At 41.8% G+C, this 26622-nt stretch overlaps 1 protein-coding gene across 5 annotated transcripts; it reads right to left on the bottom strand.

The window, feature by feature from the left end:
• Window positions 1–1257: 1257 nt before the first annotated feature.
• Window positions 1258–21600, bottom strand: LOC111853340 (immunoglobulin superfamily member 1-like). 5 transcript variants are annotated; one of them, XM_023830112.2, is made up of 14 exons: window positions 21464–21600; window positions 18491–18643; window positions 18329–18358; window positions 17796–17852; window positions 17374–17661; window positions 16953–17234; window positions 15785–16081; window positions 11331–11618; window positions 10912–11193; window positions 10481–10777; window positions 7903–8202; window positions 7177–7269; window positions 6911–6992; window positions 1258–1987 (listed from the first exon to the last, which is right to left on the bottom strand). In XM_023830112.2, the coding sequence occupies exons 2-14, from the start codon at window positions 18525–18527 to the stop codon at window positions 1978–1980; spliced, it is 2343 nt and encodes a 780-aa protein (XP_023685880.1). In that variant the 5' UTR covers window positions 18528–18643; window positions 21464–21600; the 3' UTR covers window positions 1258–1977. The 5 variants fall into 5 exon arrangements, 4 of the variants coding, with proteins under 4 accessions (XP_023685880.1, XP_023685881.1, XP_023685879.1 ...); XM_023830113.2 differs by lacking the exon at window positions 1258–1987 and adding an exon at window positions 6126–6567 and having other exon boundaries at window positions 18329–18353; XM_023830111.2 differs by lacking the exon at window positions 1258–1987 and adding an exon at window positions 6126–6567.
• Window positions 21601–26622: the final 5022 nt, after the last annotated feature.

The raw sequence follows: 26622 nt of genomic DNA on the forward strand, positions 1-26622 counted from the left end.
GGTGAGACAGACAGGCTGACAGGGACATTTTTACAGGCAATTCCAGGTGCTAAAACAGAAGTAAGGAGCAGTTTAGAACTTACACAACAGCGTCCTTACAACAAGAGGAAAAGGCATGGATGTGTGTCCCACACGCTCCCTCTTGCTGAGCCTGTATGGCTGACCAGAGAGACCATGTCTTCACATGTGTCCTGCCGTGTTTGTATCCACATGTGGGATGGCCCACGCTGTTCCGTGCCCATCTGCATGTGCCTGAATGGTTCTACTGTACTGCACAGGGGAACCCGCTGTTCTGTGACGCAGATGAATAAATAATATTGTTTAATGGAGAGGTGCAAGGAGCAGGTGAGGAGCCTTCGTCAGCAATGTGAGCGCACAAAAGGAGGGATGGAGGGACGGCTCAACTGATATCAAGATAGGAAGATTAAGATTAAGATAGAAAGGAAATCTCAGGCACTGAAAAGAAATGTTAGAATTTCACAAGAATACAGACAGAATATCTCGGCCTTAGGCTAGCATCTGTGTTTATCAACCATACCCTTAGTATACAGACTTATTTACCGATTTGCGATTTGCATATAATGAAGATCACCTACATAAAAATATTTTGTATTATAAATATCAGAATCAATGATCATATTGTACTTTTAATTATGGCATATTTAATATTACAGGTCAAATAAGTACTTAATAAGCCAGTATTAAACTTGCATGACACCCACATGAATAATCATGGTATTGTAAGGTTGATTATCCCCACCGACTGGCCATAAGAAAGCCTGTTATTTTACTAAATAATACTAGGTACCAAAACCAATGAGGAAAGATGACTCATTTCTGGCGCTCTCCACCGGCCCGCTAGCGTACACGTGCACCCAGGACCTCGTAAGCAGTCGGGCTGCGGCGGTTTTAAGGCGTCCGATTCTGCATTTCCACCAGGCTTCTTTTTTTCCACTTTGCCGTGTGAAGTCACACAGATGTCTCCAGGGCATTCATGCTAGATAAATGTATTTATTCAACGTGAGTAAACAGAGGAAGATAACATTTTAAGAAGTGTTTTGCCAACATCAATTCTATCAGTTTATGTTCTCAGTTTCCGTGAATCTGCACCAGATTTTTTTCCTGTTTAAGGCCTGTTTAACTTCGTTGTACCTGTTTCATAAATCCTCCTCTAGTTCATTTCCAGGAATCATAAGAGTCTTCACAGTGTACCCTCCCTCCCTGTCTGTGCCTCCATACCTCCCCCCACCCTCTCGCCCTCCTCCTGTCTAGTGTTTGTGGCTAAAGCAGGTGCCCCTCCCCTGGGCAGCCTGCTCAGGAAAGTCCCCTGCTGGGCAGACGAGACTAGGCCTCTGGTTGGGCCAAGGACATGCTGGGAGAATATAAGGGATTCTCTTTCTTTCAGACACAAAAAAGATCCTTCCACTCCGCCTTGGTTTCACTCCATCTGTTTTCTCTCTCTCTACCTCTCTCCTTACTGGCCAGTGTCTCATCCTGCTTGAGTCTACAGTGGCCTATTAAGATTTAGTAGTTTAAAAACACAGCTGTCTCTGTTGTGCTGTTAAGTTTGTGAAATAGGTATCAAGAAAACAAAAAAAAAATTGTTAGTATAAAAACCAATGGGACTTTGATAATTTATATTTGAGCTAATTCTACTGCCCTATAGAAGATGTGACCAAAAAACTGAACACAGAATTCATACACATTGTGTTCCTTTGAAACTATTATTTCTACTAGCACAATTCATAAAGGGAGGTTGTTTTGCCCCCACAGGTCTGTTCAACTTCCATTTCTGATACTACATGACTGACAGCACAGCAAACGCTACCGAAGCTGGCTCAACAGAGCCTCTTTGTCAGCCCAAAACCAGCAGATCCGCAAAGCAGCTTTTCGCCGCCACGTACCCTGCCTTCACGCCTCGGTGCAAGCCGGCAGGATCAGACACAGCCCTGGTTTGTGTGTCTTGAAGGCTGGAGGTTACATAAACCTACAAACACAGGGCACTTCACACACAGGCCATTACTGGGAAGGTTTTAGAAATCCCTTGTCAGTACCTCCTTGCACGCTCACTGTCTGTATGCTGCTGTGTTCAGTGCCAACATTATATGATCTGAAATTACCCATAAATCCACAGGTAACCACTCAGCTCCTTCTCACACCTTCCTGACAGACTCATCATTCTTACTCATCACACAAAAAACATATATTTCCTTCCTGATCGATTTAGTAAAAAACATTTAACAAAACAAAAAAAACACCAAAGGCTTGGACTATTTCTGTATTACAAGGTCATATTATCCAAGGCATTTAAAATATAATAATAATTGATACCTTATTTACCTCTGTGGGGAAATTCTCTATTTGATTCTCCCATCTTGCTTTCTGTAGGTGATAGCAAGCTGGCTGCTAAGGTCAACCATCCATAGCAGTATCCAGGGAGCTGGGGGTTAAGGGCCTTGCTCAAGGACCCACAGATGTACTGAGGTTGGGCTTCAACCAATGACCTTCTGATCACAGGTAGCCCATTGAACCACATGCTTCCCCCCAAATGTTTGTTAAAATATATACTTCACCACTTATCCATGTCACTGTAAAGTGTCAGTGGAGAGCCACACTGCAGGTTAGAATGATTTACACTGTTGACAAATGAAGCCCAATGTGGATCCTGTGTCACATTACAAGGCGTGATAGTATGGGCCTGCTGGCACTGGAGCACCTGGTTTGCTTTGCCTTCACATGGTTGAAGAAGGGGCTGGACATGATTCAAAATACTGCACCAAGATTTAGGGCAAACAAAATACCTGCAAAGCTGATGTACCCAAATTACCAGGAAATGCTAAGAATACTAAAACTTTGGGATGTGTGTTTGTGGCTGGGTGAACCTGCATGTCTCTGGGATTAACAGAGACTGCTGATTCTTTGGTCTGTAATTATTAGTTACAGCCTATTTCTGGGGTTAAGCCCCATCTAAAGTTAAATCGATGCTTTGTTTTAAATTCCACTGCACTGAAAACTGTGCTTGTTATATCTATTATGTGAACCAACATACCCTTAATGTGACATATTTTCATGGGCGTTTTTGTCACAAAGGTAATTTCAATGTTAAAGTCAGTAAGGCAAGAAAATTTACAGCAGACTTTTATGAATGTGTTGACTGGTTCCAGGCATAGCTGGAGAATGATAAAAGAATTATGGCAATGTTATGGGGGATTCCTGTCACAATCTCTTTGCCTTTAAAATTTGCTACGTGGAGAGCTGGGTACTAAGCCACCATGAGGAACCCAGGCCAACAACCTCCTTCCATGTGCATTCAGGCTTAATGCTGAGGACCAGCTCAAGGTCAGTACTAAACCAAGATGTTTCCTTGTATGCCCTGAATTACTAAAGACAGCATGAATTGTGTTCCTCATACACACCCTCTATGCACAAGCATACACACTTTTCTAAATTTACATCAACAGGGATGCAAACTCATCAAGAGTGAAAAAGGTTATATAAGAATACAAATCGTCCCCCTTGAAGATGAAAACTGAAAATCATCTGATCAGATTTCAATTTGCGGATGGTGCTTTTCGTTCAAAAAAGGTCCCAAAGCAATGCCCTAATCGCAAATGGTTCATGGGACATCACTTTGAGGATTACTAGCAAATGGGCATTCATCTAGTTTTGAGGCTGAGGCAAGAAGTGCACCAGCTCCATTACATCACTACATCATTCCCCATTCCCAAGATTATGCATTGAGTTAAAACTTAACTAACCTTGCATTCGCTAAGTAGTGGGCAGTGGTCACAAAGATTAACAACCAAAATCACACTTAATTTAGTCTTCTTATCAGGCCAAAAAAATCACCGCAGGACCCTTCACTGACAAAAACAAACCCTCGTTGCATGCTGTGCTTGCGCACCTGCATGTGGGAGACGGTCCCTAACTTGGTTGATGCTGAATGGAACTTAATTTGAGTATTGCAAAGTGTGGCTATCAAACCTGGTTTTAATGATAAATAAAATTTGAAACGGTAATATTAGCCATCAGGAATTTTCCTGTGGTTTACAGTGAACCCAGTAGCTGTTTCATCCCTGACCTCAACCATCTTCATTCTTGCGGTGTGCTGCAGTTGTTAGTGCCAATTTGAATTCAGGAGCTTGTTTCTTTTCTCCAAAAGGTGAGGTTATCATTTCATTACCCATGACACTGTCCTTGCAGACCCAGCCCAACCCCCCCATTTTAAAAACTCATCGGATCTACATGAATCACACAAATAACCTATTCTGTGTTCAGAACCGCGAATTTTGCGGAAAAGTGACAATACGTATCCCTGATCAAGGTGAATAGTGTAATAGAGTATAGGAGAATGTATAATCAGCAAAATCTACTGAGGGAGCCACTCCTCCTCAGTTGGTCAAATCTGACCCAGCAACGGCCCTGCATGTACAGTGCTCACAGAAAGTCTTGGGATGCTTGCCGAATTCTGTAAAAAATTTGATAAATTTATTGGTTTCATAACAAAAGTCCATTGACAAGCAATGTTTAACATATCTGCAGATATCTTCTGCACAGACATCTTCTTTTTATTGTCATCATTTTTTTGATTGACATATTTGGTTGTATTGTTTCCATTTAGTTATTACTTGCAATTGTAATAGCTGGCTCCTAAAGGGATATTAAATACAACTGTTTGGTGTTTTGTGTTATTGTACAGGTGTTATTAATTAAAAAGTACCCAATGAGACTGCATGATAATTAACTTTTTACTTCATAATAGCTTTTAGAACAATAATTTGGGTTTCAATTAATTACTACTAATTTTACTGAAATTATTTTACTGAAAACTATTTTAATGTGATTATACACTCACCTAAAGGATTATTAGGAACACCGTACTAATACGGTGTTTGACCCCCTTTCACCTTCAGAACTGCCTTAATTCTACGTGGCATTGATTCAACAAGGTGCTAAAAGCATTCTTTAGAAATGTTGGCCCATATTGATAGGATAGCATCTTGTAGTTGATGGAGATTTGTGGGATGCACATCCAGGGCACGAAGCTCCCGTTCCACCACATCCCAAAGATGCTCTATTGGGTTGAGATCTGGTGACTGTGGGGGCCATCGTAGTACAGTGAACTCATTGTCATGTTCAAGAAACCAATTTGAAATGATTGGAGCTTTGTGAGATGGTGCATTATCCTGCTGGAAGTAGCCATCAGAGGATGGGTACATGGTGGTCATAAAGGGATGGACATGGTCAGAAACAATGCTCAGGTAGGCCGTGGCATTTAAACGATGCCCAATTGGCACTAAGGGGCCTAAAGTGTGCCAAGAAAACATCCCCCACACCATTACACCACCACCACCAGCCTGCACAGTGGTAACAAGGCATGATGGATCCATGTTCTCATTCTGTTTACGCCAAATTCTGACTCTACCATTTGAATGTCTCAACAGAAATCGAGACTCATCAGACCAGGCAACATTTTTCCAGTCTTCAACTGTCCAATTTTGGTGAGCTCGTGCAAATTGTAGCCTCTTTTTCCTATTTGTAGTGGAGATGAGTGGTACCCGGTGGGGTCTTCTGCTGTTGTAGCCCATTCGCCTCAAGGTTGTGCGTGTTGTGGCTTCACAAATGCTTTGCTGCATACCTCGGTTGTAACGAGTGGTTATTTCAGTCAAAGTTGCTCTTCTATCAGCTTGAATCAGTCGGCCCATTCTCCTCTGACCTCTAGCATCAACAAGGCATTTTCGCCCACAGGACTGCCGCATACTGGATGTTTTTCCCTTTGCACACCATTCTTTGTAAACCCTAGAAATGGTTGTGCGTGAAAATCCCAGTAACTGAGCAGATTGTGAAATACTCAGACCGGCCCGTCTGGCACCAACAACCATGCCACGCTCAAAATTGCTTAAATTACCTTTCTTTCCTATTCTGACATTCAGTTTGGAGTTCAGGAGATTGTATATATATATATAGTTGTAGAAAAATGAATAATTTTTGTAACACAACTAATAAATATGCAGTATTTTTACGGAATTAAGCATCTCAAGAATTCATGAGCACTTAATATAGAAATATTAAATAAAAAAACAACCTGCATTTATACATAAAAATGAAGTTATTGAAATACTGAGTTGAATCTATTGCCTTTTATTTACACCTGTATCCCAAGCCACGAATTTTAAACAACTACCCCTCTTTCTTTTCTGTACTGCAGGTTTTATAACAGGGTAAGGCCCACTAATCGTCTGTGGGATTAAAAATGGAATTTTGTCGCCATCATGTGGTAATAGGAAGTAACTACAAGGGCAATACCTAGCTCAAAACGGCGGGGCGACGGTCCATCATCAATATACAGACTGTGGGGAATACTCAGAGACTCTGCTGCTGTCTCAAATGTTTTATTTTCTTTGGTGCAAAGGGTGTATTGGTTGGCAGCTGCTACCTAAGCAGCTAGAAGGGAAGGCACTGTGAATTACTGTTAATTACACTCTCTGCAATGGAAAAGAACTACTGCCCCCAGGAGAAACGGTGCTTATTCCACCACCAGCAGCAGTGAAGGGTATTGAAGTCAACCTAAAGATGAAGACACAAAACTATCAGTTTGCTTTCTCTTGATTGACCTTATTGTTAATATTTAAACCAATGATAGGGGGCAGAATAGCCACATGTCCATGGGCCCTTGAGCAAGGCCCTTAATCCCCAGCTCCCTGGGTGCTGTAAGGCGGCTGCCCTTCTCTGTGACCCCCAAGCTTGCACTCACCTGTATGCAGGGCAAGACAAAGTAAAGCGAAAAAGAGAATTTCCCCAAGGGGACTACTAAAGTATCACCATTCTATCCACTTGTGGACAACCGTAACACATTACTTAGTCTAGACAGGTCGCTGGGACACATGCAGGTCTAAACACACAACCTAACCTGACATCCACCGACTCCGTCAGCTCCGCCTGCAGTGTCGCTCCCCCTGGACTGCCGGCCCTATGCCGCTGAGCTGTGCAACCTGGGATCACAGCAAGTAGAGAGGACCGTGAGGCCCGAGGGAAGAGAACAGCCATGGGCAGCGAGCCGGGTTCCAAACAGCTCATCTTTCAATAGCAGTCCGCTTAAGTTATCCAGACATTATGAGTGTGTTCGTTAATAAAAGTTCTTTCCAAAACGGTACCAAAGCAAGATGGGAGACTCACCTCTAACACACAAGATTTTCGTTACTAAAGCCACAGTTACCATGACGATGAGCAGCACTGCTCCAAGAACTGCTGTCAGAGTGACTTTGGGATCTGATTGGGAGGAACAAACAGGTGCCATAGAATATATGTTTTTTTCTTCCAGATTGTTCTATATAGTCTATATAGAAAGAATAACTTGATTTGGTTGAAAAATGTCCAGAAGTGGTTTAACAGGCCCAATTACAAACCTACAATTTGGCCCAAGAATGAAATTGTTTTCCCTTATTTAATGTTTCCTAGAACAATTTTGTTGTATGTAACTGTAATAATCCCACTTCAGCCAAGGCACAATGTTAGCGTAATCATAACTGTTTTCAGCATTGTAACAAGAACATTGAAATTATTTTTAATCTTACACAACAAATGATTTTACGATGCTAGTTTCATCATGCAAGTTTTATCCAGAACTCCAAACAGCAAGCTGAGCAGCTTGTTAATGTGTTGTTTCTAATGAATTTGGACTTCTGCTTTCAATTTTTTAACTGCAATTAGATATTTGTTTAGCTAACCAAGAGTAGTCTAAGGGAAGTATAGTACTCTTGTCAGTGTCAGTATCACAGACTTCATAATGTTGTTTACTACTCCCCTGCTAAACTGGGGTACATTTTCCCAAAAGCATAGTTGCACCGATAGGCTCCAATGATGTTGAAGATCACAGCACCACCCATCAGTCATAACACTCACCATCTAAGGTGATGAGTACCTCCCTGCTGCGCTTCTCGGCTCTCCCAGAGCTCGCACTACAGACATATCGTCCGGCGTGGCAGCTAAGCATTTCACTGATGCTGTAAGTCGCCGAGTCCAAAGAACTGCCCAGGGGTTCACCATTTCTCCAGAAAGTGAAGAGAATCCTTACTGTGGCAGTGGTGGGGGGCAGGGCCTTCTGCCTTTTGCTCAACTGGGCCTCACAGGTGAGATGGAAGGGCTGCCCCTCCCTCAGCACTGTCCCTGGGGACACGGTCAGTCCCACACTGGTGAAAAGCTCTGCAGCAGGTTTGCATAAAAAGGCAGCATAAACAGAGGGGTGTCTGACAATGGGCTCTCGGTTTACACATGAATGATCCAGCTTTCAGCTTCAGGCTCTAAATGCAAAATATAATACAAGTTAATGTCCTCCCTGTCCCACCAGTCTCTCAGATTCTGTCTTTGCTTGCGTGTCTTTATGGTGAATCATGTTACTTTAGACAAGGGGCCACTAAGGTTTCAATCAAAGCTGATTTAAATAAATGTATGTACAGTGGCTTGCCAAAGTACTCAATGCATAAGCATTCAAAGCCCTGTGCATGACAAATTAATGACAAACAACACATAGCTGACAGTTATTAGATCATAATTAAACATAATTAGGTACTACATATACCTGATGTTTCTCTCTGGATATAAAAAGTACCCGCTGGAAAAGCCATTGACTTTGTTTGACAATCACTACAAAAATGAAGACAAAGGAGTATTCTGCTGATTTGAGAAACAATGTCATTGAAATGCACAAGGCAGGAAAAATATTGAAGAGTTTGACTATCCTGTTAACGACTGTTGGTTCCATCATCAAAGTGGAAGGTTCATCAAAGCACTGACCCTTACTAGAACAGGTCATCCCTCACAAAACTAAGCATCAGAGCACAAAGTCGACTGCTACTAAAATTACAACTGTCACTCTAAGACGTCTGCAATGCTGTTTGACTGAAACTGGAGTGAAGGTGGATGGGTCCACAATTTCTAGAGCTCTCCATAAAACAGGCCTCTACAGGACGGTAGCAAGAAGCTATTCCTTAAGAAGATCCACATAAAAGCACGTATGGCATTTGCTACAAAGATGTGGGAGGAGGTTTTATTGTCAGATGAAACCAAAACAGAAGGTATAAATATTAATGTGTATCTGAATCTGACTAGAACTGAAAAAATGTGAATAGGCCCATCCCTAATTTTTGTTGTTGTTGTTGAAACTGATTGAAAAAAACATTATTCAGGAACCAGTACTGAAATCAAGGTATCGTTGTGGTATGAAAAAATTTTGGAACTAACATAAAGTAACCCCCATACAGCAAACACAGGATGATGATGATGATGATGATGATGATGATGATGACAACAACAACAATGACCAACTAGGGCAGGGGTGCCCAATCCTGCTCCTGGAGAGCTACCACCCTGCAGAGATTAGGTACAGCCCTAATTTAACACACCTGATACAGATAATCAGACCCTTCAGCTATATCTCAGTATGAGAACCAGCTTAACATCAACATAGCTGACTCTAATACTGAGATGATACTGAAGTGCCTGATTATTCGTATCAGGTGTGTTAAATTAGGGCTGTACATAAGCTCTGCAGGGTGGTAGCTCTCCAGGAGCAGGACTGGGCTTCCCTGGACTAGGGAACAGAACAAAAGCAGGCACTTAAATACACTGATAATAAAACTAGACGAGGGACAGCTAAGAACCATAACTAATTACTATGGACGCAGGGTAACAAGGGAACAGGTGAGGGCAATAAACAGATATTGAAATGGTCCAAACACCAAGGGAAACCTAAAACAAGGGAAATTGAACAAACAGGGAACGGGTAGCAAAAAACATGGAACTGTAACTGAAATACAAAAACATATGATAGACTAAGAACACACAAAATAACAAATGCAAATAGCTATTTAAGAAAAGCAAACAAAAGATGAATCTGGATGATGACTGACCCCTTAATTTAAGCCACGCTGTGGCCCAGGGAGCAGGGAAAGGCACTAAGGCAGGGGTGGGCAATCTTATCCGCAAAGGCCCGGTGTGTATGCAGGTTTTCGCTGCAACTCCCTAATTAGATTACTAATTAGAGGACTGATTGGCTGAAGAGTCCTCACACCTGGGTTTGAACAGCTGACCTACAGGTTATCCCAAAAACCTGCATACACACCGGCCCTTTGCGGATAAGACTGGCCACCCCTGCACTAAGGTAACACCAAACAGGATGGCCAGCGAGAACTGCGGACCGAACAGGGAGAAGGCACATGGGACAGGGCTGGACGGGCACTGATCCTGACATCATTGTGCCACAAACCCCGTAACTTAATTTGTAGTCTAGCCTAAGATAACTGGCCAATATAAGAATACTTTTACACATACACTATTTTTAATTAATTTTTCCCAACTAGACACATGGATTTTCACATTACCATGCAGTTTCATTTGGTTTTTTTCCTTAACAGTTAATAGAAAGTCATTAAGAGTTACCATCACCTGGATTCCATATCCTGTTTTAAAGTAGCCCACTCACCGGTGATATTAATGAAGAGAGGCTCGCTGTAGTCTGTGTAGAAGATGGGGCTCCCTCTCCCTGCTCTGCACCAGTACCACCCGGTGTGTTTCAGAGATGCCCTCCAGATTATGTACTTGGCTCCATCTCCTCTGCTGCCCCAGTTCTGCTCCACTGGGTAGGCCTCCTTCCTGTCTTTGTACCAGTAGTACTTCCAGCCAACAAAGGCATCCAGCTTGCACTTCAGGACTATCTGGTCCTCTGTGTACACCCTTCCACTCAGGGGCTTGGCCGTCAGTGTGGGTTTTGGAATATATTCTGGAAGAGAGAATTCCCCCCCACCCCAACATTAGTGGGTACCCTGTGGGTCATGCTGACCCCTAACGCACTGACCTTGTCCACCTGGCCATGACACAGACTACTGCCTGCCTTACAGGCTCTGATTTCCTCACCATATAACTCAAGACGGACCTCTGGACTGTGTCCGACAGCTGTCCCTGAGCGGGCCATGCAGCTGTAACTGCCAGCATCGCTCCTCTCGGTACTGGCAATGTGGAACACAGGAGAGCTGCTGCTTGCTATGGGCTGCCCTGCCTTCAGAAAGACGTAGGTCACATTGGTGCGTGCTGCCCTCAGCTTGTGGACAAAAGCCACGCAGCGGAGGGTCTGAGACTCCTTCTCCATGACTAATGCCCCTCCATGTGTTGACATCAGAACCACTTTCTGAAATAAATCTGAACCGAATGAGACAAATATTCATGGGAGGTCAGGAAGAGGTCAAAGGTCAGACAATAATTAAAATAATTTCTGCAGTTCTTTCGTGGGAGAGCACGAGTACATGCTGAGGGGGAATGGGCTGCACGGGTCTCACCTTCCACAGTGACCTGTATCCCCTCACTGCATCTCTGGAACCCCAATAGGTCAGTGACAGAACAGTTGTACCACCCAGCATCTCTCTCAGCAACAGTGGGTATGATGACACTGAAGGATCGAGACCCTGTAGACCTGAAAAGCATGTGGTTGTCCTTGAGGATGATGTAGTCCAGTGTAGGGGTGGGACTTTCAGTTATTGTAGCAGCACAGGTAACATTCAGAGCATCTCCCTCCACTAGCAGGTGTGTAGGAGTGGCAATCAAAATGACTTCTGAGATCAGCTTAGCTGTTGACAGAATGAGTCAGAGGATAAGGCAGACGCATCTACAGCCTTTACATGGCACTAAATTGAAAATTAGCTCAGAATAATATATTCAATACTTGACACTTCCAAACCATATAACAGAGACACAGATTAATACCATCTGTTGGCAGGTGAACTTCCAGACTCGTTCTCTGGCTTTGTAATGTCTCACATTATTAAATCAGAACAAAGTTCAAGCAAAAAAAAAAAAAAAACAATGTATGGGAAATGAATAATGAATGCAAGTAAGTAATGAATCAGCAAATCTAGAATATCTGTCTGGGTGAAAAAACATGCCCCACCCTCAGCACCATTCCGGGGGACTCTGCATAAGGTTTGCATAAAGAGGCAGTGTGAGAGGTGTCCGATGACTGCCACTGGGCTTACACGTGAAAGGTCCAAATTTCAGCTTCAGACTTTGTACAAAATATAATGTCCTTAATATCCCACCAGTCTTTCAGATTCTCTCTTTCCTTGTACGTCTGATATTCATTTATGGTGAATAATGTTTCTTTATACAGTTGTGGTCAAAAATTTACATACGCTTATCCAAGACACATGTCATGGAGATATTGCACTTTCAATGATTTCTAAACTGTTCTTTTTTGTAGCAAAATGATTGCACACCATACAATTTTATTACAAAAAAAAAAAATCACAAAATGGAGTGGGTCATATTTATACATACAGGGTCAAAAATACACATATAACACACATAATATTTGGTGAAATGTCCCTTAACATGTTTCACCTTGATCACATGATTTTGGCAGCTATCAGTAAACTTCTGGGAGAATTCTGGTTGGATATTTGACCACTTATCTTGGAAGAATTGGTAGAGTTCATCCAAATTTGTTGGTTTTTTTTACTGGCACAGACCTGAGTTTTAAGCACAATCCACACATTTTCAATAGGGCTAAGGTCAGGATTTTGGGATGATCATTCCAAATATTTAATGTTAGCCTGTTCAGCCATTCCAAAACCAGCTTTGATGTGTGTTTAGGTTCATTGTACTGCTGGAACAACCAACTGCGACCTAGTTTCAGCCTTCTAGCTGATGATTTGAGTTTATGTTGAAGAATTCTGAGGTAATTCTCCTTCTTTATTTTGTCCACATTGTACTTTGAGGTCATTGAGGACAAGCAACTCAATCTTTGTCTCATCTGACTGTAAATCTTCCCTCCAGAAGGCTTCTTCTTTGTCCATGTAATCAGCAGTCTTAAATGTACCACAGAATGAAAATCTAACTTTATGTAAGTGGGTCATATTGAAACGACATACAGTGAATCTCAAACACTGTTGTTCCCCCTTTCAAATATTATTACTGAATATGTAAATGAAGGAAGTGAAAGGGGTTATTTCAAAATTCCTAGACAACATAAGTCATAACCACATCCCAAAACTTAACATATGCCAGCCTACGTTCAAGCTCAATGGACATGCACATTCGAACTTAAACAGTATTGTAGGTATTGTGAAGAACAAATGATGGGCAAAATTGCTTGTTTTTTTCGGACACAGTTCATTTGATTCAGGTCACCAATAAGATTTGTTCTGATTCATTCACCAACTCGTTCAGTGGCACTTCCAATTTGCATAAAACAGATCTGAAACATTTGTGTTTCAATATGTCAACAAATAGCTATTATTTAGGCTAAATAGTGCTAAAGAGTAAGCTAAATACCACCAATAAGTCATGTGAGAAAAATAATATTCAATTACAAGTCTCTCAACATTGTACTTTACCTACTCATGTTTGTTAAAGATACAAACCTAACAGCTCATTACATGGCTAATACATCCAAATTCTAACAATCCTTGGTTAAGTTCATTTTATTGCGTGAAAATGTTGCATCTCTAAAATCCTGTTGCAGCATACAGGAAGCCACTGCCCATGCAGGCAACACCAATAGATGGTCCATTTCACTCACAACCAAGGTACTCTCTCTTTCAGTAGCCTATCTGAGTCTCTCATTCACCAACTCGTTCACTCCTTCAGGACTCTCCTTCAGATCTAAACTAGTGACTCTCGGTCGTTCATTCACTGTAGGCATTTAAGTTCAGTCCCAGGTTTAGTTTCCAGCCAATCATATGTTTTCAGCACACCATTACATGCCTCATTGGCTCTCACTGGCCATAGTTGAGGTGGATGCAGCATTCACTTCACATTTCTGAGGACAAGCAGAAGAACAAAAAGAACAAATCTTTGCAACCAAGTGAACGTGAGTGATTTGTTCCTGTAAGGGATTCACTACAAATCTTTCGTGCACATCACACCATTATAAAGAACTAAGCAGAGGACAACAGCTAAAATAGCAGGCTGTATGCATAAAAGTTCCTGTTAGCGTCCCAAAAGTTCCCGTTAGCAACTTACATAGTTGGAACTGTTCAGCTGCATGTTTCTGACTATGTAAGTTGCTAACATTGCTAACAACTATGCTTTTGGGATAAGTACCCCAGTTCAGCAGGGGAGTAGTAAACAACATTATGAAGTCTGTGATACTGACATTGATAAGAGGCGTCTGTACTTCCCATAGCCTACTCCTGGTTAGCTATATAAATATCTAATTGATAATTGCAGTTAAAGCAGAAGTCCAAATTCATTACAAACAATACATGTACAAGCTGCTCCACTTGCTCTTTGGAGTTCTTGATAAAACTTGCATGATGAAGCTAGCATCGTAAAATCATTTGTTGCGTGAGATTTAAAATAATTTCAGTGTTCTTGTTACAATGCTGAAAGCAATGTTATGATTATGCTAACACTATGCCTCGGCTGAAGTGGGATTATTACAGTTACATACTGCATAATTGTTCCTGGAAACATTAAATGACAAAACCTACAACTCAGAAGTGTTCATTTGGCAATCTCCAAGCAACTGCCTGTTCCTCATCATCTGATTCCTCCTCTGAGACAGGATCAAACAAATATGGTTGGAATGCTCCATGTTTCACCTCCCCTGTAATGATCTACATTGGTTCTGTTTCAGCTATCACAGTGCATCACTGAAAACCAGCCAGTCAGAGCAGAGCTCATGAACATATTAATGAGTCCACCAAATAAGGGAAAACGGGCTGTTTAATTCTAGGGCCAAATAATAGGTTTGTAATTGGGCCTGTAAAACCACTTCTGGATATTTTTCAACCAAACCAAGTTCACATACCTTCTATATAGGCACCAGAGAACAATGTGGGGAAAAAAACACACTCGGTGGCACCTTTAAGGTGTCAGTTTTGGACATTCATTCTCCATGGAGATGTAAAACTCGCTTGACCTTGCTCGGGGACACTGGTGTTTCCTGGTGTTCCAGTGGCAGACATGCTTCTTGGTGGTTTTTGGATTGCATCTGATCATCTAGACCAACTTCCACTCAGCTGAGTGTGACAGTTTGGACCTTTTTCCAGACCTTGGCAAAGTGACTACAGCTCTATATGACTTGTACTTACAAATAGCTGTTTGAGCTGATGATCTTGCAATCTGAAGTTATTCAAAAATGGCTCCAAGAGACATTCCTGACCTGCTTAAGTCTATAGTCCTCTTTATCATATCAGTACTGAGCTCCTTGGACATTTACTTTGTAATATGTGTTGGTTGATCCAATGAGTGCTGTTAAATGAGCCCTTTATATGGTGGCACAGAAAAGGAACCAGCTGTAGCCAATCTATATCACTAACAGGAAGTTAAGAGGCCTGGGCACCAAGTTAAAAGATATTACGGAATTTTTGCCACCATTAAATTAATAATCGAAGTAGGTATATATATGTGTTTGTGCGTGTGTATATATATATGTATGTGTGTATATATCATTTTGATTTAATAATGGTTTCAGAAAAAACCACAGTGAATAAAACTTGTATGCAATTTTTTAATTGTTGTATGTTATGTTATGTTGTATAATCATTTTGCCACCAAAAAAGAACAGTTTTGGAAATCACTTAAAGCCAAATACTGCCACAAACCCCTTAACTTAATTTGTGGTATAGCCTAAGATAACTGACCAGAGAATATGAGAATAGTTTTACACATGCACTACCCTATGATATCCAATTTAGTTTTACCCAGCTAGTTATGTGCATTTACCATTACTATGCACTTTCAGTTGTTTTTTGACATCACTTGTCACCCTGTTTTGAAATAGCCCACTCACCAGTGACATTAATGAAGAGAGGCTCGCTGTAGTCTGTGTAGAAGATGGGGCTCCCTCTCCCTGCTCTGCACCAGTACCACCCGGTGTGTTCGAGAGATGCCCTCCAGATTATGTACTTGGCTCTGACTCCTTTGCTGCCCCAGTTCTGCTCCACTGGGTAGGCCTCCTTCCTGTCTTTGTACCAGTAGTACGTCCAGCCAACAAAGGCATCCAGCTTGCACTTCAGGACTATCTGGTCCTCTGTGTACACCCTTCCACTCGGGGGCATGGCCGTCAGTGTGGGTTTTGGAATATGTTCTGGAAGAGAGAACCCCCCACCCCCACATAACTGTTAGGCCTGTTGTTACTGCATCTGTCATGTTGTAAATATTTGAAATTATAAACTTATAACTTTTAATCCCCACGACCCAGATGGATGCAGCGGTATAGATAATGGATGGATGGATAACTTTTAATCAGTTAAGTCACTTAATTTAAACCTCCCTACCACATATATATATATATATACACACACACACACACACACACATTGCTGTCTGGGTAATTATTATTTTAGCTTTGTTGCTGTAACACAGTGCGAGACATTACTTTACCACTGTACCTAATATCACTCATTCATTGTGCCACAGTAAGGCCAGATGATGTAACATCATAAACAGGAAATTAGGGCAATAAGCTGCATTTGTCCATTAATATTTTCATGCAAGACAAAAGTAATGAGTAACAAGCCCATTTTAATTTCAGTACTTTTAATTGTTATTGTCATCACACAAAAAACGAAGGACTTGAGGGCAGGTGTGAGGAAAACTAAAAGGGGCTTTATTAACCAAAACAAACAGGAGTAGGAAAACAAACAGCGCCACAGGGGTCAAAACGGGAAACCTAGCACTGGAAAAGGCACAGGCAACAGGAGGACTGATATGAATGACTGAACTGGAGGACACAGGACTGGGAAGAACTTATACACATGACTAAAGAGGGACTGACACAAAGCAGATGTGGACAGTTAGCACAATTGGATTGGGGATAATGAGCAAGACACAAATGGGGACAGGACAGGTCATGACCGTTATATTACTTGTTACCACCAAATGTAGTGGAATTACAATAATTTGTTACAATGTTACATGTTACTACCAACACTGCTTACAGGTTCTGATTTCCTCACCATATAACTCAAGATGGACCTCTGGACTGTGTCCGACAGCTGTCCCTGAGCGGGCCATGCAGCTGTAACTGCCAGCATCGCTCCTCTCGGTGCTGGCAATGTGGAACACAGGAGAGCTGCTGCTTGCTATGGGCTGCCCTGCCTTCAGAAAGACGTAGGTCACATTGGTGCGTGCTGCCCTCAGCTTGTGGATAAAGGCCATACAGCGGAGGGTCTGAGACTCCTTCTCCATGACTAATGCCCCTTCGTGTGTTGACATCAGAACCACTTTCTGAAATAAATCTGAACCGAATGAGACAAATATTCATGGGAGGTCAGGAAGAGGTACAAGGTCAGGTAACCTTTAGAATAATTTCTGCAGTTCTTTCGTGGTAGAGCTCATGAGTGCATGCTGAGGGGGAATGGGCTGCACGGGTCTCACCTTCCACAGTGACCTGTATCCCCCCACTGTATCTCTGGAGCCTCAGTGGGTCAGTGACTGAACAGTTGTACCACCCAGCATCGCTCTTAGCAACACTGGGTATGAAGAAACTGAAGGACCGAGACCCCGTAGACCTAGAAACTGTGTGGTTGTCCCTGAGGATTGTGTAGACCAATGTGGAGTTGGGACTTTCAATTACTGTATCAATACAGGTAAGATTTAGAGCATCTCCCTCCACTAGCAGGTGCGTAGGAGTGGCAATCAAAATGACTTCTGGGATCAGCCACACTGTTGATGGAATGAGTCAGAGGATAAGGCAGGCACATCTAGTCATTACATGGCACTGAATTGCAAATTAGCTCAGAATAACATATTTTAAACTTGACACTTTGAAACCATTTCACAGAGACACAGATTAATACCATCTGTTGGCAGGTGAACTTCCAGACTCATTCTGTCACTTAGTAATGTCTCACATTCTGTAATCAGGATAAAAAATGAATGCGTAAGTAATGAAACAGCAAATCCAGCTTATGAAACAAATGTCTTCCTGTTTCCATCTCATGGACATAATTTGAACTCAAGACACAGAACAGTGATATTCATTATGAATCTTTCAAGGTGTGCTTTTGACAATAGAGATTGGGGTGACCGGGTATATTTCAGCACTATGTATAAAGTTATATAATGGTCAGACTCCTTTTTAAGGCAGAAGTACCTGTTAAAATACACAGGCTTTCAGGCTAAACTGATAAGGTATAAGAAACTGTATCAGTGAACTGTATCAGTGTACGTTACTAATCAAATACATTTTATTTAATGCTGCTTTTGATCTTGCACATAAAATGTAAATTGACAATAAAAAAAATATATATATCAGATCAGGTAAATAAAAGATTAATCATAAATAAAGAGACATGTCTATTCAAACACAAGCTGCAGACCGTTCTCTCACCTTGAAGTAGGACAGCCACAATGCACTGTACTGAAACAGAAGGAAGGGGTCAGTTACTCACATACAAATACTATCATCCTAACCTGATACATTACTTTTCCTACTTTTCAAAATATGATAGTTTTTCACATATCGGTCATTTTAAAAATCAATTGTACTTACAAAATATAACTTGAAACGATATTCCCATTTTGTCCATCCAGTAAATCTCACCAAATATTGCAAACTAGTATTTGGCTTTTTACTATTGTTGTGTTATTATTTTGCTTCTCAGACAAACTGGAAATCTGCCCTCATTTGCCTTCTCTGAAGAAACTACAAAAAAGTGGGAAATCAGACCATGTTTTGTCATTACAATGTGATACATGACTATTTGTGAAGAAGACTTCTTGGACTGAGTAAAGATTGTATTTTCAATTTGTTAAAATGCTATGGAGACCTTAAAGAGTCCTCCAACCATTATTCTGTTTATGGTTTTTTGACATTTTGTTTCCTAGGAATTCAGCATATAAAACAATACATTTACAAAGTTTTTAAACAATACACTGTTGATCACTAAACAAGTCTGAAATAACTATTTAGGAAAAAGCTTATTATTACAATTATTTGAATGAAATGTCAGAATAATATAACCATTAATACTGTCATTCATTACATCACAATCTGTTAAATGTTCTTTTGAATTCTTTACAAAATTTTCGTATTCTTAAAATACGCAAGACAATAATCTTACTAAAACGAATCGTTATCTACTGAAAACAACACGTGCTGAATTAAAAAGGTGGTTTCGTTTATACTAGGATTCCACTGATGAAGACAGGACCCGGTAGGTGGCAGTATACTGCCTGTAAAACGGCAGCCGTGTTTTTTTCCATCCAGTAGGTGGCAGTGTTCACCTTTCACTTGCTGTTCAGCCTTCAGACAGACCCACCACCCCTGTCCAGGTTTCTCTTGTCAATGTTGTTTGATTCTGCGCTACCGTTATTAGGGCTCCATTATTAATGAATGGCTAGGAACAAACATTTGTGCTTCACTTCAATTTTAGTAAAGTATTCTTAAATTAACCAGCATGTACCTCCAAAATAATACCGTGGCACTGGAGCATGCTGGGAAAATGTAAATAGCCCCTTGTTTGTGTTATTGTGAATACTTATTTTGCTCCTGTGGCCCGTACTAAGAAGCGGGATTACTGTCTTATCGGGGTAACTTGTCGGATTTAAGGTACCACAGCAGTTTAAATGGACTTCATATTCGTTTACTTACATTTTGCCCAGACTACCTTAAATCTGACAAGTTACCCCAATAAGCCAGAAACCCCGCTTCATCCTTTAGCAAAAAGTAGTTTATTCAAGTGTACTATGAGTATACTTATTTTATACTAAAAACTGAGGCAGTATACTTGAAATCTACTTTTTATATACTATATGTTATATACTTTAGAAGAGTATAGAGAAGTATACTTGACATACTAAGTATAAAGAAAAGTCTAAGACTAAATGCATTAATACTTACACTTATACTTTAATACTAAAGCTTATACTTACACTTTAGTATACTTTACTTCTCAACATTCTGTCGTGATTTTGTAAATACATTGCAGTCTAGTGTACATACAGTATGAATTGAATTTAAGAATACTTTAAGAAGTATATTTCAAGTATATACATAGTATGCTACAAGTAATAAGCTAAGCATGCTTACAAGAAGCAAGATGGTGGCGCAGGAGGTAGTGCTATTGTTTGGCACCCCGAGAATTGCAGGTTCAAGCCTTGGATCCTCCTGACCCCATCAAAGTGTCCTTGAGCAAGACACTGAACCCCAAATTACTCCTGGTGCACAGGTTGGTGCCTTGCATGGCAGCCTCCTCCACTGGTGTGTGGATGGGTGAATGTGAGGCATGTATTGTAAAGTGCTTTGAGTACTCATAGGAGTGAAAAAGCACTATATATAATGCAGCCCATTCACAAGTATACTTAATTTATAGCAAAAAAATATATATATTTTTTAATTTTAGTAATTCTAAGTTCATAAAAGTATACTTCTAATGTACTTCAATAAACTAAAATGTGTACTAGAAGTATATACCTAGTACACTAGTAGTATATAGATGAGTGTACTTGTACACTTGAAAGTATACTCTTGTAAAATTAAAACGACCTTATAAAGTATACTTTTATAAACTTAAAAATGTTCCAATTTAGTCCAAAGAAGTATTAAATTGGTATACTTTCTAGTACATTACAAGTACATGGTCCGTAGTATACTTGCTATACTTATACTCAACCATACCTGTCAAGTTTTGGATTTGAAAATAAGGGAAATTTTCTGGCACTTGTCATTTACATTTTATTTTCATTACACATTTTCTTGTAATTTCTCAGGCCTAATTCAATTTGCATCCTTGTTGAAGTCGTCACAGAAGGAGAAAGTAACGTTGTTTTGGCACACAGCATTGCCATTTATGACCTGGTTAATGTTGTAAATGACCTGCAGACTACTGCAGGTGGCAGTTCTCGCGAGGCTACTGACAGTTCAGTTTGGAGAGGCAGAGGAATTTTTAAAAAATGATATTATAATACGGGAGATTTACGGGAAAATACTAATACGGGAGGACGGCGGGAAAGAGGGGTAAAATATGATAGTTTCCCGGCCAAAACGGTTGATATGTTAATATGTTAATAACATGAACTTCAAGTATACTACTTTTTGCTAAGGGGTAGTACAGGCCACTGACCACAGATTGTCGGGCGTGCCCCTGCCCTGTCCTCCCATGTCTTTAGCTGTTGGATAAATTATCCACCCTGTGTGCTTTACTGCACGTCCGGCGTCTGAACTCAGTGCGTAGGCCGTTTTTTGTCGACTGGTGAAGGTTTCGTTCTTATAGTCCCTTACTGGTTTAATAATAATAAAAAAAAGTCTTAACAAGATTTTAGTTAATTAACTTTAATAGAATGGTCTCCTCGGTTCTTGGGGCCACCACCGGGATGCCTGGGTCTGCCGGACGTTACAATACCGTAAAATAGAGGGGCGCTCGTTACTGCGCATCGTGGCGAACGCCCCAACCCTGCCGCGATGTAACGGTTAAGTCACCCATTAGAGCTTTGTAATGAAGAGTTTGCCGTCGGTTTCACTGACCGGTTATACAGAGAGCAGGTTACCCAGCGATGCCGAAGGTGTTTGGTCCGGACTGGGAACCCCACAACACGGCACTTTCCGCTAACGGCCGTTAGCCGCCAACCCTAGTAGAACTCGGTGCGCGTGACTTTGGCATTCTCACGACGCTGCCTACACCACGCGCGCTTCCTTTATCCTCCTGAGACCCCACCCATTCATTTATGTCCATTGTAGTGGACATTTTATTTTTGCATCTTTTCATGTTAGGAAACGTATTTATTCCTGTTGTACACTAAAGAGGACATGCTGTGAAATTAAAAATAAAATTTTTTTTGAAAAAAATCTAAATAGTAAGATGTCTTAAATTTCCTCCAAAGACAAATAACCTAAAATTGAAGGACACTTTTTTCCTTGGGTCTCAGGAGGTTAAATTTGTTTATTTATACCGGTTATATTTACAAGATGCAGTTACGTTTCCAGTTCTAGACCATTTCAACTGACGGGGGGCAGGCTGGGGCCAGCTGTTCTTTTAGGGGGGGGCAGATGCCTTTGGACCTTAATGTCCTCCAAGTATTATTTACACTAGATTGCCAGCATTAAGAAGCAAGAGAAATTTTTGAAAATCGATGTTATTTATGCAAGGCTTTGCAGTACAGTTATGTAACTCACTCTGGTTTCTTGCTTAGACTGTCTTGCTTCCACAAGCTTGACTACTACTTTCTTCTATCATTAGCTTTTTTTTTTTTTTTTTTTTTTTTTTTTACCAACGAAGCGACTCGACGTCTCGGCGCACACGCATTAAGAGTCCGTCAAGAAAATGTGCTCACGTTTGTGTTTCGCCTGTTCGCAGAGCATACAATTTTAACCCACACATATAAATGTAAATAATAATAATAAAAATAATACATTTATTTCAGTTCATGTAAGTTGAAACAGGGGCAATGCCCCTCCCCTCCAGAACCGACCCTGCGCAGTTGGATATGACCTAGATGCAGTGTGGGCAGAAATACTTGCAACCACCAAGTGGACATTAACATTTGAGTCTGGAAAATAATATAAGTATTTAATGGGGCACACCTGATATTGACCTTCATCTTTAAGTTGGAAGATGTCTGCAGTTAGCTGAGGGTGGTAGATGACAGGCAGGGTTCGGGTTAGTGGAGTCGCTGTCCCGCCTTAGTTGTTTTAACAGTCAATCATTTTCCAGTCATTGAACTGAACCTGGACCTTTCTGCAGTTTTTAATGTTGCTGAACAAACCCATTACATTCAGGATGATTTTCATCATGACCTTTATTTCAGGCAAAACTTGCTTAGGTGGATTTTAATCTGCTAGGGTGCCCTCCAAACCAGCAGCAGGGGCTGCTGGGGACAGCGCAGGGTGTTCATGTAGTTTTTGGACTGAGCTGACTGCATTTCCGTTTTGGTATGACGGGTGCTGTCACTGTCAGTCAATGTGACAGGCATTTTTGTTTCTCTAATTCACGTATTCCTCCTTTCCTGGTTGAAGATGCCACTTTGCCACAAAGAGAATGAAGTTACAAGTGCCTGTTTCTACAGTGACCATGGCAGTCGCTGTCAACCTCCAGAAAACGAGAAATGCTGCTTGACTTCACGCGGGAGCCTGAGCGGGTCATGCTGGCTGGGGTGGCGGAGCATTGCAAGCAGCTTATAGGCCAGAACCTGGTCGTCCACCACAGTGCCAGGAAGGTCATCCATTCACATCGCTGGCACATCCCGCGAGGTACACAAGAAGTATTTCTGCACCCGGCTGACCCTGAAGAATCAGCTCCAGAGCGCCAGCCTTCCTGCCCGGCCAAACTGTAACACCGGGGGCAGCGCAGACACTCCCCAGGGGGATCCACAAGGCAAGATTTCTCATTTAAAGCTCAAAGCTGCAGGGATTTTAGGAACTCTGGCAGCTTGGATCGAAAACTGGTTAACTGACAGGAAGCAGCGAGTAGTTATTAGAGGCACAATGTCACAGTGGGCCTGCATTCATAGTGGGGTACCGCAGGGATCAATTTTAGGACCACTGTTGTTCCTAATTTACATTAATGATATTGACACCAATACATGCAGTAAACTGGTTAAATTTGCACCAAGGTGGGTGGTGTAGCAGATACTGATCTAGCAGCAGAGAGGCTACAACGGGATCTGGATTTAATTAACGACTGGGCTGAAACTTGGCAGATGAAATTTAACACAGATAAATGTAAGGTAATCCATGCAGGGAGCAGAAATATAAAGTACAGATATTTTTTGGGTTCCACTGAAATAAAGGTAGCTGATTACAAGAAAGATCTAGGTGTGTATGTTGATGCTTCCATGTCCCACTCTCGCCAGTGTGGGGAAGCAATAAAAAAGGCCAATAGAATGTTGGGTTATATCTCTAGGTGTGTGGAATTCCTTGGTTAGACCCCACCTAGAATATTCTGTGCAGGTTTGGTCACCATACCTTAAGAAGGACATTGCTGCCTTAGAAAAGGTGTAACGGAGGGCTACGAGAATGATTCCTGGTCTTAGAGGAATGTCTTATGAGGAGAGGTTAGCTGAGCTGAATCTGTTTAGCCTTGAGCAAAGGAGACTAAGGGGGGACATGATCCAGGTCTATAAGATTCTAACGGGTCTGGATGCTGTTCAGTCAAATGGCTATTTCAATATTAGTTTAAATACTAGAACTCATGGCCATAAGTGGAAATTAGCGGGAGAACATTTTAAAACAAATTTGAGGAAGCACTTCTTTATACAGCGTGTAGTTAGAGTATGGAATAATCTTCCTACTAGTGTAGCGGAAGCTAAAACCCGGGGTTCCTTTAAATCAGAGCTAGATAAGATTTTAACAACTCTGAGCTATTAGTTAAGTTCTCCCCAAACGAGCTTGATGGGCCGAATGGCCCCTCTCCTTCGTAAATTTATGTTCTTATTTAGCTGGGTTAACTTAAGCTAAAACTCATTATTGCCCAATAGGAATGCTCCTTACTTAAACTCCTATTGGAAAATCATGACTTCTAGCTAAAGTTAACCGATTTGGTAAACAGATGAAGAGGAATTGGACCAATCAGAATGGGGTGGAGGGGCTTTTGGTGACCAAAAATGACTGTAAATGAATCAGGAAGTGAATGCAGCATGTAACACCTATATATCTGTGTGTTGAGAAGCAGAGCCTCCTCTTCCTTGTCATGTTTCGATAGTGCTGTCTCATGGGCCCAATGATTTGTGATGAGTTCAGGCCCATTGCCCAGTCTGAATGTGGGCAGCTCGACACCACCGGCTACACAATTGAACCCTGCTGCATCCACCTCTGCCCACCAGCTGGGTAATGGGCACACCGGGTACCCACTGGCTCACAGCCTGGCCGTCATGTGCAGCTGGCAGGACGTATCCATCTCCGCGAACAAGGAGGCCATTGTGGTCCTGTGCTCTTTGCACCACGTCCAGCAGGGGAAGCCTCTCAGCACTTACCCTCTGAGGTGCCCTTCCCTGCTTTGCTCCTCCAGCATGCCCTCCTGTCCAGCCACTCTATGTCCTTTCTTGCCCTTGTCACTTTGCCTACCCCCTGCCCACATTACCTGCTGCCACCGACTGCCCTATAGTGTCTCGCTCCAGCAGTCCCACGGAATCCTAGGGGTGCCGGCCCCACAGAGAAGCGCTGGGGCAGAAGAGGAGGCTCCTCAATCACCCTTGGAAGGAGCCAGTTTTGTGAGTGTGCTCCATGCCTGGGGGAATTCGCAGCATATTTTGAGAGGGTCATCTGAATGAACTGATTGCTGTGCAGTTTGCTTTCCATGCTGAGGGTGGTTTGGGTCATAGTTGTAAGATGATCCCGGGCCAACTGAGGAAAAGGCTTCTCTTTACATTAAAGAGCATTTTTAGTATGCCTGGTAAACGGATGCGCAGTGCAGGCCGTCACTGCCTTTTCTCAGCTTTGAATGACACCCTCCAGTGGCTGCGAGGTGTCTACACATTCTAACCAGGTTCTCCAGTTTCCACGTATACACCAGAGCCCTGTGGTTGCTGGGGAATCAGCGAGTGAAATCCCTCTCCTGCATGCAAGTGCATCACGATGGGCTTGTTTCCCGTCTCAGGCGTATCCCGCTGTCTGCTACCCAAAATAACTGCTAGGAAGCCCTGATTGGAGAGGAGTGGCTGTTGGAAATGGATGGACAGATGAATGTTTTCTGTTACTCCCTATAGAGTAACATGAATATCATCTATTGCCACTGTATCCAACATGCCTTATGTCTGAGAGGATGTTATCCATTCCATTGCAAAGGAAGGATTTTATCTACTCAAATAAACTGCTATTTTTAAAAAATATACAGTGCTGCTTGAAAGTATGTGAACCCCATGAGCAGTTTAGATGTGTCTGTTGTTTTACCGTGATTTTCTTATTTTATCATCACCAGTTTTTATGTATGAAATGTCAGATATATGTTTATCAATTGCATGTACTTGTTTAGTGGGACTTGTTTAAGTAGCCCAAAAACTACATGAAACATGGAATTAGTGTATGTGCACAAGTAAGTGAACCTGCACTGGTTAAGTCAAGCAGGTAACAGACTCAGGTGAAACACATTTGGGTGCTTAATTAATCATTTAAGTAGACCAATGAAATGAGACATCCTTGGAAAAGGGTTTGGCCTGCACTAATTAAAAGAGAGAGGAAACCAACCAAACCACTGTGGTCCCATACAAATCAACAATGCCAAGAGGAAAGGAGATACCCGAGGACATGAAGAAGAGGGTAGTGACAGCCCATCAGTCTGGGGAGGGCTATAAGACCATCTCCAAAAGATTCCAGCTCCATCCATCCACTGTAAGACAGATCATTTACAAATGGAGGGCCTTCAACATGACATTGCCTAGGAGTGGACGCCCATCAAAAATATCACCCAGAAGCACCAGAAAAATAATAAATCAGGTAAAGGTCAACCCACACATCACCTCAAGAGAGTTGCAGACCTCTCTGGCAGCATCTGGGACAAATGTGCATGCGTCTACAATCAGACGAAAATTGAATAGCCATGATATTCATGGGAGGATTGCTAGAAGGAAGCCTCTGCTCTCAAAAAAGAACAAAGCTGCTTGTTTCAACTTTGCCAGAGAGCACTTGGACAAACCAGAGGCCTTCTGGAAGTCCATTCTCTGGACAGACGAGTCCAAAATAGAATTATTTGC

This window comes from Paramormyrops kingsleyae, chromosome 9 (assembly GCF_048594095.1).
Source record: "Paramormyrops kingsleyae isolate MSU_618 chromosome 9, PKINGS_0.4, whole genome shotgun sequence".
In the NCBI taxonomy this organism is placed as follows: domain Eukaryota; kingdom Metazoa; phylum Chordata; class Actinopteri; order Osteoglossiformes; family Mormyridae; genus Paramormyrops; species Paramormyrops kingsleyae.